Genomic DNA, 15,838 nt, shown 5'->3' on the forward strand with positions numbered 1-15,838 from the left:
AGCGGATAAAAATGAGCAAATCCAAATAATATAAACATTTTATTTGAAATTGTTAATGTTGAGTGAAATTTCAACTAACAATTTGAAAAACTGAAATTTCAGAAACATATTACATATAATAAAATAAAGTATAATTAATGGCCTGCTATAAAAAAGGCTTATTGAGGAGTGAAAAAATAAAAAAAAAATTTGATTGCACAAAAAAACTGGACAAAAACCAGTGTATGTTTGATATAGTGGAATAAATCAAAAATTATTATGGTTTTTCCAATATAGAAGTTTTAATTCATCAGTTATATTTAGCAATTTTTTCGGGAGAACTAGAAAAATTTGCTTGTTTTTCTATTTCTGAAACATTTATCATATACTGAACTTCATTATAAATTCTTTCTTTATCAATAAAAATGAACTGTTCGATAAAGTCAAAGTCAACAGTGAATACTTCTGAAATCTCTGGGCTGAATCCATGAGTTTTCGGCTTCTTCAATAGTGGAATTACCTTCATTAATGTTATTGGATAGTTAGTGGTGAATTTAGCACCCATATTTATTTCGAATCGATATTTTTCAGCTTCTCCATGATAAACAACAAAAAATTGAGCGCATTTTTTGGCTAGAATAATCTTCACAATATAAAAATTATCATCAACAAATACAGTGAAACATGAATTATTCACTAAAGATTCATGGGAACCAATCTTCATTGTTGAATGAGATTTCAAATGGTCTTTCATGTCCAAAAGACGACCAGTCCAATAACAGTTTTGCCAAAAACAACTGATTACCATGAACGAACATGTTTCATTATGATTTTTGATTTTTGTATACGAGTCCTCAAAATCACATCCATCATTTTTATATATACAAGGATACTTGACTGTTTGTATTGCAAGTTCTACATTTCTGAGTTCTGAAAAAATTAGTTTAATGTAGATGAGTATATATAAAGTACCACCCCCACATTACCTTCATTGGTGTTATAAAAATTCATACACTTTCCACAAAAAAGTTTCAGCTTTGTTATAGATTTCAATTTTGCTTTCCTCAAATTATATGCAGATGTTGATACCATATACTGTTCATCCTGCGTGCAGTGATTGCATAATATGTGCCCTTTGGGACACTGATAAATTGGTGGTAAATAATAATAACTGCAGCTCACACACTTATCAAGTGTGTCAGACATAACGAATAATAAGTTTTTAAGTTAATAGTGTGACTATATGTTCTTATCATATATATATAATAAAAATTTATATATATATATATATACATAAAATTTTGGTAATTATGGAGAACATGCCACCATCGGATAAATCAGATGAAAAATTCAGTACTTACTAATTTTGGGGCGTAGATTGCGAATCCGAAGTCGAAATCCCGTGCAAATGCCTAGTTTTTGAGAAAAAAAATAAAAATGGTCACTTCATTCGCGTGCCTTCATTTCCTTATATTTGCCGTAAAAATCCATTCGTTCTTGATTTCAGCCAAGTATTTCGTGTAAAGATTCATTTTCAATCATAATTCATGCATTTCCATCCGTTTTTTTACCATTAATTCGGTAAAAACGAGATGTTTACGTTTGCCCACGAAATCGGCCATTAGGGTTATGATGACAGCGAGTGGAGCGAGGTTGCCAGACTGAAAATTTATCGGATCAGCAAAGATACCACGGGGAGATGTAGACCACCCAGATATATCTCTGGGGCCACTTTTGCCTGGATAGGAGAATGGAAAAAAGGAATATTTCTGAGAAGGAAAAAGAAGGTTAGGTTAGGTTACGTTAGAACTTTTTTTATCACATACTTGAGGTGAGTACAGCTGAAAAAGTCATCCAGAAAAGACCACGGGGAGGTGTGGGCCTGGATAGGAGAATGGAAAAAAGGAATGATTGTGAGAAGGTTAGGTGAGGTTAAGGACAAATATGAACAGGAGAAGCTTGAATAATGAAATAGAAACGAAAAATAAAATTATTACAGGAACTAAACCGCAGATTTGAACTATTCAATTATTTGCTTCCTCATCATTTGGAGAGAGCTGTACCCGCCTCAATTATGTGCTAGAAACAGTTCTAACGTAACCTTACCTAACCTTCTTTTTCCCTCTCAAAATCATTCCTTTTTTCCATTCTCCTATGCAGACAAAGGTGGCCCCAGAGATATATCTCTGGGTGGCACACACTTCCCCGTGGTTTCTTGGCTGATCCGAAAAATTTTCGGTCTGGCAACTACGCTCCACTCGCTGTCATCATAACCCTAATGGCCGATTTCGTGGGCAAACGTAAACATCTCGTTTTTAGCGAATTAATAGTAAAAAAACGGATGGAAATGCATGAATTATGATTGAAAATGAATCTTTACACGAAATACTTGGCTGAAATCAAGAACGAATGCATTTTTACGGCAAATATAAAGAAATGAAGGGACGTGAATGAAGTTACCATTTTTATTTTTTTTCTCAAAAACTAGGCATTTGCACGGGATTTCGACTTCGGATTCGCAATCTACGCCCCAAAATTAGTAAGTACTGAATTTTTCATCCTTATTTCTTGATGGTGGCATGTTCTCCATAATTACCAAAATTTTACTTAATCCTTCTTCTAAATATTTATAAGAAATGAAATTATTCTACAATATTTTTTCTAACTGAATCTTTGATGCTATGTTCAGAACGCCTAAGTTGAAGAAACGTCAAATCAAATTATTCGAAAAAACTTTTAAATTTCGCGCCAACTTTTCGACACTTCCACCTTTCACAGAATTACATCTGTAATCTGTGATTACATGTTTTTCATAATTTAGTCTGATTTACTGAAATTTAAAGATGTTTTAATCTGATATTTCTTAACTGATTTTATTTTAGATATTTTGCTACCGATACAGATGTTCGTCAACATTTTAATGACTAAATAAATCTTTCAACATCAGATGTGACAACTGACAAATCCACATAACCATAAAATAAAAATTACATATGAAATTTATTGCACAACATTGTAATTTTTTTAATCTTAAAACGTAACTTTTTCAATCATTGTACATTGTGTTGTATTGAGTTTTAATTACTGATCATATCATGTCTTCTCCTTGGGCTAAAATTGATAAACCTGAAGTTTTGAATCTACAGGAGATTATGTCTGAACAAATAGCAGCTGATATTGCAAAAAAAGAACAAAAAAAATTACTGGGAAATGTGTCTCATGAAATACCTCCAGAAGTGTTAGAAGCCTTAAAGGATGAAGCTGGATGTTTAGAAAACTATGATATTCCCGAGGAACTATATGCTTTTTTGAAAGCTGATGAAACAGTCGAATCAGATGCTGAAATAGCTAGGACTCTACAGGCTCAATTTGATAGAGAACATGACGAGGAATTGATGAGATGTGAAAACAAATTTAATGGGGGTTCTAAAGTATCTATTTCATATAGGAACTTCATGAGGTCTTTCGAAACTTATTGTGAGTGATTCTTCAATCAATAATTCATCCAGACATTTAGCGTTCAATTAATTCATAACATGTCTGCTGGTAAATTCTTATTTTAACATAAAAGGGTGTTGCAGAATATGCATCCATTCCCCTCCTTACACCAACTATCAGCTTTGGTCTCAGTGACAGATAAAATTGAAATTTCCATAGTATACCAAATTTTTGTTGAAAAAAATCAGTCACAATAAGTGACTCCCTGTTACTCAATAGCATATTAATTTTTTATTTATTTCAAATAACAATAATAAAAAAATAAAATAAATGACTATTCAAGGCTGTCAGCCGAACAACTTCCAAGTTGAACTTATTTTCAGATGAATAAAGAAATAGGTAATGCTTATAATCTTTGACAAGTTCGGCATTTTTGTTGTATTTTTATAGAATTTATTGTTCAATTTGTCTCCAGAGTAAAGCGTCTGAAGCTCAGCACAGCTGTGATCAGGTGTATTTTTAATTATACTACTTATCTATTTTTTTGATATCTAACCTGAATGTGAATGGTCTTTTCAAAGATGACGAACAACCTGTTGAAACTCCAGAACCAAAAAATTGGGATCGCTTTGAAACGATGGACAAAGAAATAGGAGCAATGCCGCTATGTGGTTATAAAATGATGGATGGGGTTATTGTAACAAAGCACGATGCAACCATAAATGGAAGAAATAATGCTCGTAAACTCCTTTCCTTTCCTCCTGAATTTCAAACGGGTGACGGAGAAAACATTGACCTACAATTATCTAACCAAGTTTATAACAGGCGAGTTCTATAAAACACTTATCAGTTATCGTTTAATTTTTTTTTCAAAACAAAGATTGAAAAATGAACAAAGTTTCATGTGTTTCTATGAAAAAAATTTCCTTCTTGAATATTTAGGTGAACATACAATTCAAAGTCCTCTTTTCTAAAATAATTCTGAAACTGCATTTTCATTTTTTTAACTTTTTCCAGATTGAAAGTTCACTCCCAAAATAGTCAATACTCTAAACGACATAAAATACGTGACAAGAGGGAAGATAGATCAACTACTATGTTTGGACTGGACGAACATACTCATTTGCAACTGTATAAAATGGTGAATGGTTCTCAAATTCTAGATGATGTTGGGGGTGTTATAAGTATTGGTAAGTAGTTGAATATATATTTTGGACTAGGATTAACTCTCCAACTATATGTTAATAGAATTGTTATGTTGTGCTACACTAACATGGAAGATATATATATAAATCCCCTCAAATGCTTCATTCATTGGTACATAGAATCTTAACAATATACTGGACTCTCCCAGTATTTGAATTATAAAGCAGGGGATGAAACTTCGACTACCACTAGTTTATTCTTCGTTTGGTACATTGCATGATGGAAATATGGTTGGTCTATATACAATGTTTTTATCATCCTCTATTATTAGTGCATTTTTGAAATCTAGGATAGATAAGGGTGAAAATAACATTTGTATATTGAATTGATAACAATACATGCAAGAAGTGTGATGATGGATACAAATGTTTACTCTAGACTAGACTAACTTCCTTTCCGCAATAAACAATAAGTTTTCAAGAGGAATACTACTCATTAATTTTTATTATGTTTTCTTTGGACATTTTTATGTGTAGGGAAATTAATGGAACATCCAGTTAAGTTGTGGTCCCACTAGCTGATGAATGGATATTCTTCAGTACATAATTAATTTTAGTGTTCTGTCCTGTGAACTTTGTCTTGGAAAATGGGGGTAATGTATAGAATACAATAGTGTTTCTATTGATATTCTATAGCTGAATCCAAGAATGTTTTCTAATATTTTTTTGCCAAAAAGTTTCTCTTGCAGGAAAGGAAGCAGCTATCTTCCATGCATTCAGTCACTCAGAAAATGGGGAGGGCCCTAAAGAGTGTGCAATTAAGGTGTTTAAGACTAGCTTATCGGAATTTAAAGATAGAGAGAAATACATACGAAGTGATCATAGATTCAAGGATAGAATCGGCAAACAAACCTCTAGAAAAACCGTCCACATTTGGGCCGAGAAAGAAATGGCCAACTTGTGCAGATTGAAGAAAGCTGGTATTCCATGTCCAGAAGTTTTCTACTTGAAAGAGTGCATATTGGTTATGTCGTTTATAGGCGAAAACCGCATTCCTGCCGATAAATTGAAAGAAGCTACTTTGAGCACCGACGAATATATCATAGCCTACGATCAGGTGAGAATTAACTATATCCAATAAATTCACTTACTATCATCCATGCTCCACTATATTTATATATAAAAAAAAGTTGCCATTTTGTCAGTTACTCCATTTATGACTTGAAATAAGCTGGACTGTTATGATTTGTCTACCGAACAATTTTAATTTCACAGAATTCTTTGGAATAAACGTTGTTTGATCATTGTTCATCGAAACGGTGCATACACATTTCAATTAAGCTGCTGTACTTTTTCTGAATTAAAGTGCACTATTTCGTTATAGGTCACAACATTAATGAAGACCCTTTTTTGGGATGCCAAGTTGATTCATGCTGATTTATCTGAATATAACATCCTATGGCACAAAGGTCAATGTTATTTCATTGACGTAAGCCAATCAGTTGAACCAGTTCATGAAAATGCTTTCAACTTCCTTTATAGAGATTGCGAAAACATTACAAACGTAAGTACATAATAAATTTATAGTAAATAGATAGAAAATTATGAAGAAACAAGAATGATATCTTTTCCTATTCTTGACTTGAAATTTGTTTCAGTTCTTCCAACGCAAGTCAGTTCCTGGAGTTGTTAGCTCTAATGAGCTATTCAAGTCAATTACCGGTTATTACTATGAAGATAAAGAACAACTTCTGAAACTACAGACTGCAGAAAAACCTAAACCTCACACTATGGACAGGCTTCATGAAGAAACAGATGACAATTTTGATAGAGTTTGGAATAATCTCAAAATTTATAATGATATAGCTGAAAAAGAAACCACACTTGTAGAATCCTCCAAGGCATAGAAGAATATGTGCTGTGAAGACTGTTTCTGCAACTACTGCTGGGAATACTTTTTTATGTTTGTTATGAGTCATTTCATTGTATTTTTATTTATTCATTAAATGAAATAATCTTTTTCATTTCAATCAAATTCATACTATACCAGACTTTTCCAAATTAACTTAGATGGAATATGACCTTAGTCCCACCATGAACATAAAAAGAATGACTAATTTTTTCTGAGTGGGTGAATTGAAGAAATTACAGACATATGAAGATGAAAAATAAGTTTTCGTGGAATAGTAAACTTCATTTATTCACTGAAACGCAATATAACATTGGAATATGAAGATTAAAATAAATAGATGATATTGCTGACAATTCTTTTTTTTTCATAGTTATCATTTTTACGTGTATATTGTTCTCATCTGAATATATTTGTATTGACACCTACACTAGACATTATCTTTTTTTTCTAGTTTTGCTCTTGCCTTTCTTCTTTTTACCATGTCTATCTTTTTTTACTATTTTCACAGCTTTCGGAGTTGGAAGATTTCCAGGTCTCTTAGGCAATTGTAAATGTTGTTCTACTAAATCTGCCAGCATTCCTTGCTCGGCTAACATCGATATAAAAGTACAAATGAATTCATCATAATTGTGCGTCCTTCTGCAGTCATCAATCTGGAAGATGAAGATATATTCAATAATTTTATTTAAATACATGTAAAATTTGATATGGTTGTGGCATTGCAGAATTCCAGGCCACAAAAGCAAACTCACCCTATATTTATTCTGTTTATCATTTTCATCTTTGAGACTCATTTCACATAGACATATTTCATGGTCTAAGTTTCTCAACAGTGCAAGAAGATCTTGTGGCGCAAAGGTATGATGTTCGAACAACTCGGGATGTTTTTTCTCTCTTTCAGCCACAACAGTATCACCATTACATGTTCGAACACGAGCTACTGGACCATTTTTCTCTACTTTCACTTCAGATTGCTCTTTATCTCCTCCTTCAACCCTTATCACAACAAATCTGGAATGAATCAAAAAATATAATCAATCTGCGCAAAAATCAATCATTTCCAATGCATATACAGGGTTTACCAAATGAGAGCATAACAATGATTGGAAATCTTCAAAGTGCCTTCTGAGCTGTACATAGCTGCGCAAATTTCCTCAATTTCTCATCGTCACAGAATACACTTCCTCTTTTAGGCAACCCCAGTAGAAAAAATCCAACAGATTCAGATCCGGCGAACGTGGAGGCCAAATGAAAGGGCCCAAACGACGATAATTCTTCGAATTTATTATCTCTACATCTGAATTTAAATAAAAAGCAAGTCACATAACCTTTTCAAATCTCTCGACACTGGGCTACCCTGGGTCCAATTCCAAGCTTGGGTTGGAGAATTGAACGCCGAGTTGACTTCTGAGGAAGTGTCAGTGCTAGAAGTACTCGGTGCTGGAGATGTTTGAATGGTCAATGGTGTTGAGTAATCTAACGGACATAGTGTCACTTTTTCGGCTGCCGTTTCCATTTGTGGCCCTAAAAATGTTTAATACTCTTGAGTAGAAATTGGTAAGTACAACATTTGTAATATTTTGGAACAAAAAATGGTTTTTCTGAACCAATTGGCCAAAGTAAAATGTCATGTGGGAAATTTATATAGATCTGACTGTTCTGCTAGAGACTCATTTTCCTGGCTCGTAGCAAATTATCATGATGCCTTTGATGAGTGAGAGTACAAGCCCAAATTAGAAATTTTTGCTGCTAAACTCCATTATACCCCCAATTGACGAGCTCTTTAAGACAAGCTATGCATATTTCCGTAATCATAGAGTTAAGCAAGGGTTGTGAGGGCCACTGGCCCCAGAGCCTTTCTATGGTATAGGAAAATGCACCTATAAAAAGAAAGAGTTTCTGGAGAAGGAATAACACAGATGAGGAACATTCTGGAGCAATTTTTCAGGAATGGATCATTCCAAAAAGTTCCTTCAGGATAGCATATGATGAGAATGAGCTCATTAGAAACTGACGAGTGTAGATTCTGTGGGGAACAGGAGAAAACTCCTGTTTCTGCGTTAAGAATGTCTTGAACAAGAAAGAAGGACTGAGCCTTCTTGTAGTCCTCTCAGATCCTGGAGTTCATTGGAACTTTGGAACTGGAGGGCAACCCGTAGATGGCGCAGTTCTGGTGGGGGCAAAATAGACCTCAAAGTCAAAGTGGAATGTAACCCCCTTAGAGAACTATAAGGGTGGTGAGTGAGAAGAGAAGCCTCCTCAGAACCTAAACCTTGCCTCCTTTCTTCTGAAAACCATGGAGAAAATTATAGAAAATACCATGAGGAGAATTATAAAACTTCGTAAGAAACAGATTTCCTATAGGATCTACTTTACATGCCCTTCATTATAATCTTAGAGAAATGGAAGGAGCTCTCACTTCAGAGGAGATTCTGCTTGCTATTTTCGGAATAACGGAGTTGCATTTGAAAACACTACACATCTCCTTACACGATGGTGCTAGATGAATAATGGAAGAGCACTACAAAGAAGATAATGACTTTGTTGAAAGGGTATATCGTCACATGCCAGCCAACCTGGGGAAAACTGAAGTGACTGGGCTTATCTGTTGTGATTTAGAAACAGAGTTATATTCAGCCAAAGTACCCAATTTTTTCAAATTTCCCAAATGCTTTTCCATTTTTGAGAATCAAATTACTCGAAAACGGCGCATTACACTGGAAAATATGAAGAATACTTTTATTTTACGAAATGTTCAAATATTCATTAGATAGCGTCCAACTTAGTTTCAAGAGTTGTGTTTTTGAATTTTTGGTATTTTTGTGGTACTTGATGATCATAATGAGAAAACCGGAAGACGTGGGTGATATCTTGTGTTCGAACAAGATTCATCAAATAAATGACAAACTATATTCGGAAATTCATTTCATTCAATAAAACCGTTTGTGAGAAAACGAAAAATTACATTGTTTTATTGTTTTTCAACAGCCTGTATCTTTTAAACCTAGCCGATTCGGAAAAAATGGTGAAGGAAAAGAGTGTTTCTTTTGACATCAAAAATCTACTGTTAAAATATTCTTACGAGTCAAAGTCTCACCCTGTATATTATTCAAGTGAATAATAGCCATAATATGCCATTAGAATACTGTATATCCACAATTGTGGATAGTATACATTGGTTGGAATGAATACATTGTCATGTTGACCCTGTTCTGTGTGGAACTGATTTGCATATTTATTCATGCTTAAACATTTGAACAGATGACCGAGAATATATTATTGAATATTATTTTATTTGCCCTAATTCAAAAAAATTCATATTTACCTTCTGAAGAAAGTTGAAGATGACTGCTATCCTCAACTGCCATAATAGTACCAGTGGTATTTGTATCACTTTCATCTTTCCTTTCTGGAACTTTGGCTTTACGTAAATGCTGCAAAGCATCTAGTACTATTTGTCTGTTTGTCCTTAACATTTTCAATTTGTGTTGAATCGCCAAACGATGATCAGGTACAACAGCCATTAGATTGAATCTTATTTCGTTGTACTCATCTGCTGTTATTCCTTGAATGTTAAAGTTTCAAGTTAGTTCAATCTGCAACTTTCAGGCTCCATAACAATACATCATTTGTGTGCAGAGGTTATAAAATTCGGCATATTATACAATAGCTTGCGGCAGTGCCATTCGACAAGTTTTGAAGGGTAATTGCTTTGATGTTAGAAATTTTACAGCCTGAATGGAAAAACTGTCTTCAACTCTCACGATTTTTTTATAGCCCTTTGAAACACATCAATAGACTCTGCCATGCCCTATTTTACACTGAAAATTTTCAGAAAAACAAATATACAAAAGTACTCTGTGTGCTGGTGAATTTTTAAGATATTTGTGATTTGATATTTGAACTCTTATGTCACACAGAAACTTCCTCATATACCTAGCCTATCTGTCATAACGCTCCTGAACTTATCCGTCCACTCACTACCTTCTGACCATGGACCATGGTCAATAGGATAAGGTTTCAAGCCATCTAGTTCAAATAATCTTCCACCTATTGGTACAAAACTCACAAAATGGAATGCTTCACCTGTGAAGCGACCAGTTGATACTCCAGAACCTACAAATAGAATAGAAATTAAATTAACTGTAGCATATTGTATGTGAATAGGTTATCGAATTTTCCTAAACCTAGAGGCCTATACAGGGTGGTGAAAATAGGTGTTACAAATTTGGAGGGGTTGTAGGAAATGCAAAAATAGATGGGAAATGTCATTAAAGCATTAGTTTTTTAGATATGGGCTGTTGAAGTTGCTTGAAAAATTAAATATCAATATCTGAAAACTGGCCGATCTGAATGATGAGAAACTTTTCATATTGGCTGTGTTGATCAAGGTACATGTTATTCATGAAATATCCAGAAAAACATGATTTCATTGGAAGACCCCTAATTTCAGAACAATGAACAAGTGAAATAATTCAGATAAAGAAATGCTCCATGTTACCTTTATCCAATTTTCTTTTAGCTTGAGGCATCGCATGTGAATTATGTGCACAAGCCAGCTCAGGAGTATTTCCAATAGCCCAACCTTTATTTTCCGGAGACATACCATGTGTATGAGCTTTCAGTCTCATCAATGTTTCCCCCAAATGAATAGTGGGACAATTCAGTAGAATAGAAATAAGAGCATGAGTTGCACAACTATTAGGAACCATTTGCTGAGCGAAAAATATATTGTTAACGGCTTCTTCATCCTTAACAAATGTTTCTAGTTGTTCGACAACTTTTCTGCGAGATCTACGTTCTTCTACCCATCGAAACAAGAAAATGAAACCATATACTGGGCTGTCCAAAGGTTTGTTCAAATCATATATTTCTTCAACTTGCACACCCTTCACTCCGAAATCTTCCAGAAGAAGAGTGAATAGGCCGGGATCACTTTCCAACTCTAGCCAACCTTCAGTTAGCTCTTTTATATCGACCGGCATTCTGAAATATTGATAAACATCGTTTTGTTTTGTTTTTGTCTTGTGATGTTCTTGTGATGACTGATGACAGTTGTGACAATCTAATCCTAACCCTAGAAATTTGACGTTTAATCAGAGAAACTCGACTCGATTTTTAGATCCTAGGATTAGTTTAAATTTGAATTTGGACTTCTACTTAACTTTCTTAATTCTCATTTACCACTTGTTCTGGCAAAGTACTTCTATAACGCTATAACAAAGATCCTCTTTGGTAGTACTTCTGTTTCAGTAGACACAAGCAATCGTAGTTCATATTCTAGTGATGTTGTAGTTCATATCATTCAAGCACGATGTAAATACATGACAAATTTGAAATCAAATTGAGTTATCAGATTCAGATATGAAGAAATTTCATCAAAAGATTTCAGTATGAGAAAGGAACATAAGTTGTTTGGATAATTGCTCAATTGCTGTAAATTCTTCGTTTTTTCAATTCAATGAAAGTGAAAATTAGAACTTTGAAAAATGCTGCAGGACTTCACCGCTTTTTTGCTATTTATATGCATTAGCATCTTTAGTTGGATAGTTTCTTATTCAGACTTCGAGGAGCTCTTGGTATGCTATGGTTGTAATCAAGTTGAACCAGAATATGATTTCGTGATAGGTAAGCTCAGTTTTTTTTTCAGAATAAATTGAATATTTGTATGCGGCATTTAGACATATTGATAATCAATGTACAGATTATTTAATTAATCCGATTACGCTTCTTATATTACATGCTTTCATGGATAAGGCAGCGCTTTGAAAATCAATTATTCATGTTGTCAACTTTATAAGATCATTTTCAAGTATTCTTTAAGGTTTCTATACAACTACTTTAGATCATATAGAAATTTTGTGGACATTGTATTTAAAAGTTGATAACTGAAGCGGCAAAACCATTACTCCTGCTATTTCCATCTCAAGCTACAACCTCTCAATCCTGCGGCTCTTTTTCAGTCGGAGGGGGAACAGCAGGATGTGTTCTAGCCAGAAGACTTGCAGAAAACAGCAGCGCATCGATTCTAATTCTAGAAGCAGGCGGAAGAGGAAATAGTCTGTTGTCCATACCAGTGGCTGCTCCTATGCTTCAGCAATCCAACTTCGATTGGAAATACACAACTACGAGACAAACTGGCGCCTGCTTGAGTATGGATAAACAGGTTTTGTATAACATTTGAAATTATATATTGAGGTTCTTAAATGAATGGCGGATCCACACATATGGTCGTTTGGCAAATACACCTGTTGAGCAAAAATCACCAGTCTAATGCAAATCCTAGTCTCTGATGTCATAAATAATGCCATCAAATTATATTTGTTTTTAGAAATGTAAATTTCCCTTGGGAAAAATTCTTGGAGGTTCACATCAACTAAATAATATGTTGTATACAAGGGGACATCCATCAGATTTTGATGTCTGGTTCAAAGATTTACCTGGCTACACCTATGAGAAAGATGTTGAGGAGTACTTCAAACGAGCAGAGCAAGTATATTTGTCGAATGAGACAAGTGAGTAGTATGAAATTTGATTATTTATACATTTTGCCTACTTGTCAGTGTATGAGATTCATTATGATTAGCCATCTGTCTCATTATTTACCTAATCAGTGTACAGGGTGTCCCAAATTCGCTGTCAAGTGAGGGGCTATATATAAGAAACTGAATTGTGTGAATTAGCAACAGTATTTTAGTTGGAAACTCCTGCATTTATATTTTTCCCTAGTACGCTTACAAAATCAATTACATTATGTTCTTTTTTGTCCCAAATTCAATAATGTATGGATCGCATAAAGAATTTCATAATGATTTTTACCAAAGATCACATTCTAATGGACGGATTCATTTCAGTTAGTAACACGGAATCTCCCGCCCTTCTCACGCCAGTGAGGTACTACTCCTTAGTATCCTCCATAATTATGGCAGCATTCAACAGACTGGGTTATACATCACATCCGCCCACTCAAAAGTTCTTCGGAGGTAACTGTTCAGTTACATTCTTGCTGATTTACTGGTGATTCAGGTTTTTATAGGCCCATGGTGACTCAAAAAAACGGAAGACGCTGGACGACCTCCGATCATCTGCTGGAAATGAAATTTCCAAATGTCGCCATCTTAACGAAGGCGAGAGCAGAAAAAATTATTTTCAAAGATAACTTTGAAATAGCTGGAGTAAAATTCAATTATTTGGGAGATAATATGTTTGTGAAGGCGAGAAGAGCTTTGATACTGTCGGCTGGAACCATAGGGTGAGTTTAAAAAAATTACTTCTTCTATTACGTACCAGTCCAGTACACTTTTGTAAAATTAAGTTTGATTTTCGGGTCAGATTGTCAGATTTCACAGTTTTTTAGTTAGCTGCAAGTACTCTATACTCAGAGTTTAATTTTCCAGAGCAGTGAATTTTTAAGACAATTTCAAGTGAATTTTTCATTTCAGGTCTGCTAAACTATTGATGCTGTCCGGAATAGGCCCAAAAGATCATCTTGAAGCTTTGGGGATCAAGGTAGTTAAAGATCTACCAGTTGGCAATAATCTTCAAGATCACTTAACAACAGGTTTAGACATGATGCTTGTGAATAAATCTATTGGCATAAGTTTGAGCGATATTCTAAACCCAATGCAAGCATTTAAATATATGTTCCAATCTCAAGGAGCGTGGACAAGTAACGGAGTCGATTTGATTGGGTTCTCCAACGAACAGTACGTTCACTGCAAAAATCAAATCAGGAAAAATAGCACTTTGTGCTATGAACAGTTTTCTCAAATCAGACCAGATATTGAAATCATGATGTTGCCAATGGGTCTTACGTCGGACATGGGTATCCATTTGAGAACTTTATTCGGAATTACTGACGAAGTTTGGGATAAATATTTTGCAAAAATCAATCAAACAGCTATGGGAGTCTTACCTGTTCTACTCCATCCGAAAAGCAGAGGAACGGTTAGGCTGGCGAACAAGAACCCCAACAGTAAACCTTTGATAAATCCAAATTACCTGAGCCACCCAAATGATATCAGAATTCTTTTGAGTTTCATAATGCAATGTAGAAAATTGTTTGATAGGGCTATGAGAGGAAGAACTGTTGGAATGCGTCTTTATGAACGACCTTTTCCCGGTTGTGAACATCATGAATTTGGTACTTTATGTTACTGGGAGTGCTACTTGAGGCGGATGTCCACAACTTGCTACCACCCTATAGGAACCTGTAAAATGGGTGTGACAAATGATAGTGTTGTCGACTACGATTTTCATGTTCATGGTACAAATAAGTTGTTTGTTGTCGATGGCTCGGTGCTGCCTTCTCAAATAAGCGGGCATATCATGGCTCCTATAATAATGATGGCGGAGAGGGCTTCTGATCATCTCAAGAAATTTCATGGTTTCGAGATATCTAAACAGAAATTGTTTTCCAAAAATCCTACTTGAGATCTCTTGTAATTTTTCAATTGTTGTGTATAATAAATGGTTATTTGTTATGGCGTTGCCTGATGACAGAAATTTTCAGGCTACTATTATTTTAAAATAGTTATTTATGAAACCTATTGGGAAAAGCATTATTTTTCGTAATGAGCATAATAAGCGAAGTGAGTCTTTCCTTTGGTACTGTAGGTAGCTAGTTCGATTCAGATCAGAGCATTTGTTGATATGGGGGGTGCATTGCGTCTTAATATTGATATTTATATTTCCAACTAAAAATGGAGACAACAATGGGGATTTCTCCTCAGTTTGGGTTATCACAGCACATGCAAGTTTAAACTGAATAATTATGAGTTTCATTCATGAATTTTTCAAATGAACCGCCGAAACTATTCAAAATCATTATTCAAATATGAGGTTTTAAAATTTAAATCGCTTCGTCTCTAGTTTACGATTTGGCAACAGCGCCTACTAGAAAATATAAAGAACAATGGCTTGTTTATAAAATAACAGCTGTTGATTCACAGCCATCATTAGGCGCGTACTCACTTGCGAGCCCCAACAGCAACCGTCCATAAAAATCCCATAAAATTTTACAACCTTCCTTGTTCGTCGCAGACTTCATAGACAGCCATCTTTGTCTATCTCATCAAGTGGGTGTATTTGTTGTCCTTTATTATCAACGCATATTTCAGTCGATGTTGCCAACTTGTGCAATAGAAACGAAACGCTTTAAATTTTAAATATCCATTTTTATTTTTCATTTTCAAGTACTTAAAATAATTTTTTTGGGAAGCGGTTGAAATGGTTATTTCAAAATGTGACGTTTCGAAGATATTTCATAAAAAATAAATCATTTTCGTCAGAAGGAGTATTCCCTATTGTCATTCCATTAATGCGAGCTAGTTATGAATCAGCGCAGGGATTCCCAGAGAAGCTG

At 34.5% G+C, this 15,838-nt stretch overlaps 4 protein-coding genes across 5 annotated transcripts; 2 read left to right on the forward strand and 2 right to left on the reverse strand.

The window, feature by feature from the left end:
• Positions 1 to 115: 115 nt before the first annotated feature.
• LOC123316558 (putative E3 ubiquitin-protein ligase SINAT1) lies at positions 116 to 1,249 on the reverse strand. Its single transcript, XM_044902696.1, has 2 exons — positions 966 to 1,249; positions 116 to 909 (listed from the first exon to the last, which is right to left on the reverse strand). The coding sequence occupies exons 1-2, from the start codon at positions 1,183 to 1,185 to the stop codon at positions 290 to 292; spliced, it is 840 nt and encodes a 279-aa protein (XP_044758631.1). The 5' UTR covers positions 1,186 to 1,249; the 3' UTR covers positions 116 to 289.
• A 1,688-nt stretch (positions 1,250 to 2,937) lies between these two features.
• On the forward strand, positions 2,938 to 6,586 carry LOC123316295 (serine/threonine-protein kinase RIO3). Of its 2 annotated transcripts, none has more exons than XM_044902299.1 (6): positions 2,938 to 3,456; positions 3,999 to 4,242; positions 4,435 to 4,607; positions 5,300 to 5,679; positions 5,947 to 6,126; positions 6,221 to 6,586. In XM_044902299.1, exons 1-6 carry the CDS (start codon positions 3,075 to 3,077, stop codon positions 6,467 to 6,469), a joined length of 1,608 nt encoding a protein of 535 aa, XP_044758234.1. In that variant the 5' UTR covers positions 2,938 to 3,074; the 3' UTR covers positions 6,470 to 6,586. The 2 variants fall into 2 exon arrangements, with proteins under 2 accessions (XP_044758234.1, XP_044758235.1); XM_044902300.1 differs by having other exon boundaries at positions 5,312 to 5,679.
• A 134-nt stretch (positions 6,587 to 6,720) lies between these two features.
• Positions 6,721 to 11,538, reverse strand: LOC123316296 (ubiquitin carboxyl-terminal hydrolase calypso). Its single transcript, XM_044902301.1, has 6 exons — positions 10,976 to 11,538; positions 10,411 to 10,590; positions 9,800 to 10,039; positions 7,803 to 7,998; positions 7,227 to 7,485; positions 6,721 to 7,127 (listed from the first exon to the last, which is right to left on the reverse strand). The coding sequence occupies exons 1-6, from the start codon at positions 11,457 to 11,459 to the stop codon at positions 6,909 to 6,911; spliced, it is 1,578 nt and encodes a 525-aa protein (XP_044758236.1). The 5' UTR covers positions 11,460 to 11,538; the 3' UTR covers positions 6,721 to 6,908.
• A 238-nt stretch (positions 11,539 to 11,776) lies between these two features.
• Positions 11,777 to 14,957, forward strand: LOC123316294 (uncharacterized GMC-type oxidoreductase Mb1310-like). The gene is made up of 6 exons (XM_044902298.1): positions 11,777 to 12,102; positions 12,438 to 12,640; positions 12,806 to 12,989; positions 13,329 to 13,457; positions 13,501 to 13,726; positions 13,917 to 14,957. The coding sequence occupies exons 1-6, from the start codon at positions 11,964 to 11,966 to the stop codon at positions 14,905 to 14,907; spliced, it is 1,872 nt and encodes a 623-aa protein (XP_044758233.1). The 5' UTR covers positions 11,777 to 11,963; the 3' UTR covers positions 14,908 to 14,957.
• The last annotated feature ends 881 nt before the right edge of the window (positions 14,958 to 15,838 follow it).

The sequence above is a fragment of the Coccinella septempunctata genome, chromosome 7 (assembly GCF_907165205.1).
Source record: "Coccinella septempunctata chromosome 7, icCocSept1.1, whole genome shotgun sequence".
Taxonomy (NCBI): Eukaryota; Metazoa; Arthropoda; class Insecta; order Coleoptera; family Coccinellidae; genus Coccinella; species Coccinella septempunctata.

What these genes read in the sequence shown, in the direction of transcription:
- LOC123316558 (XM_044902696.1), bottom strand. Translation starts at nt 1,185, where the DNA reads ATGTCTGACACACTTGATAAGTGTGTGAGCTGCAGTTATTATTATTTA. An exon ending in TTTTTATAACACCAATGAAG is followed by an intron (nt 910 to 965) that starts GTAATGTGGGGG and finishes TAATTTTTTCAG; the next exon opens with AACTCAGAAATGTAGAACTT.
- LOC123316295 (XM_044902299.1), top strand. Translation starts at nt 3,075, where the DNA reads ATGTCTTCTCCTTGGGCTAAAATTGATAAACCTGAAGTTTTGAATCTA. An exon ending in GAGGTCTTTCGAAACTTATT is followed by an intron (nt 3,457 to 3,998) that starts GTGAGTGATTCT and finishes GTCTTTTCAAAG; the next exon opens with ATGACGAACAACCTGTTGAA. An exon ending in TCTAACCAAGTTTATAACAG is followed by an intron (nt 4,243 to 4,434) that starts GCGAGTTCTATA and finishes AACTTTTTCCAG; the next exon opens with ATTGAAAGTTCACTCCCAAA.
- LOC123316296 (XM_044902301.1), bottom strand. Translation starts at nt 11,459, where the DNA reads ATGCCGGTCGATATAAAAGAGCTAACTGAAGGTTGGCTAGAGTTGGAA. An exon ending in TAAAAGAAAATTGGATAAAG is followed by an intron (nt 10,591 to 10,975) that starts GTAACATGGAGC and finishes TTCTATTTGTAG; the next exon opens with GTTCTGGAGTATCAACTGGT. An exon ending in ATAAACAGAATAAATATAGG is followed by an intron (nt 7,128 to 7,226) that starts GTGAGTTTGCTT and finishes TTCATCTTCCAG; the next exon opens with ATTGATGACTGCAGAAGGAC.
- LOC123316294 (XM_044902298.1), top strand. Translation starts at nt 11,964, where the DNA reads ATGCTGCAGGACTTCACCGCTTTTTTGCTATTTATATGCATTAGCATC. An exon ending in AGAATATGATTTCGTGATAG is followed by an intron (nt 12,103 to 12,437) that starts GTAAGCTCAGTT and finishes GCTCTTTTTCAG; the next exon opens with TCGGAGGGGGAACAGCAGGA. An exon ending in ATATTTGTCGAATGAGACAA is followed by an intron (nt 12,990 to 13,328) that starts GTGAGTAGTATG and finishes GATTCATTTCAG; the next exon opens with TTAGTAACACGGAATCTCCC.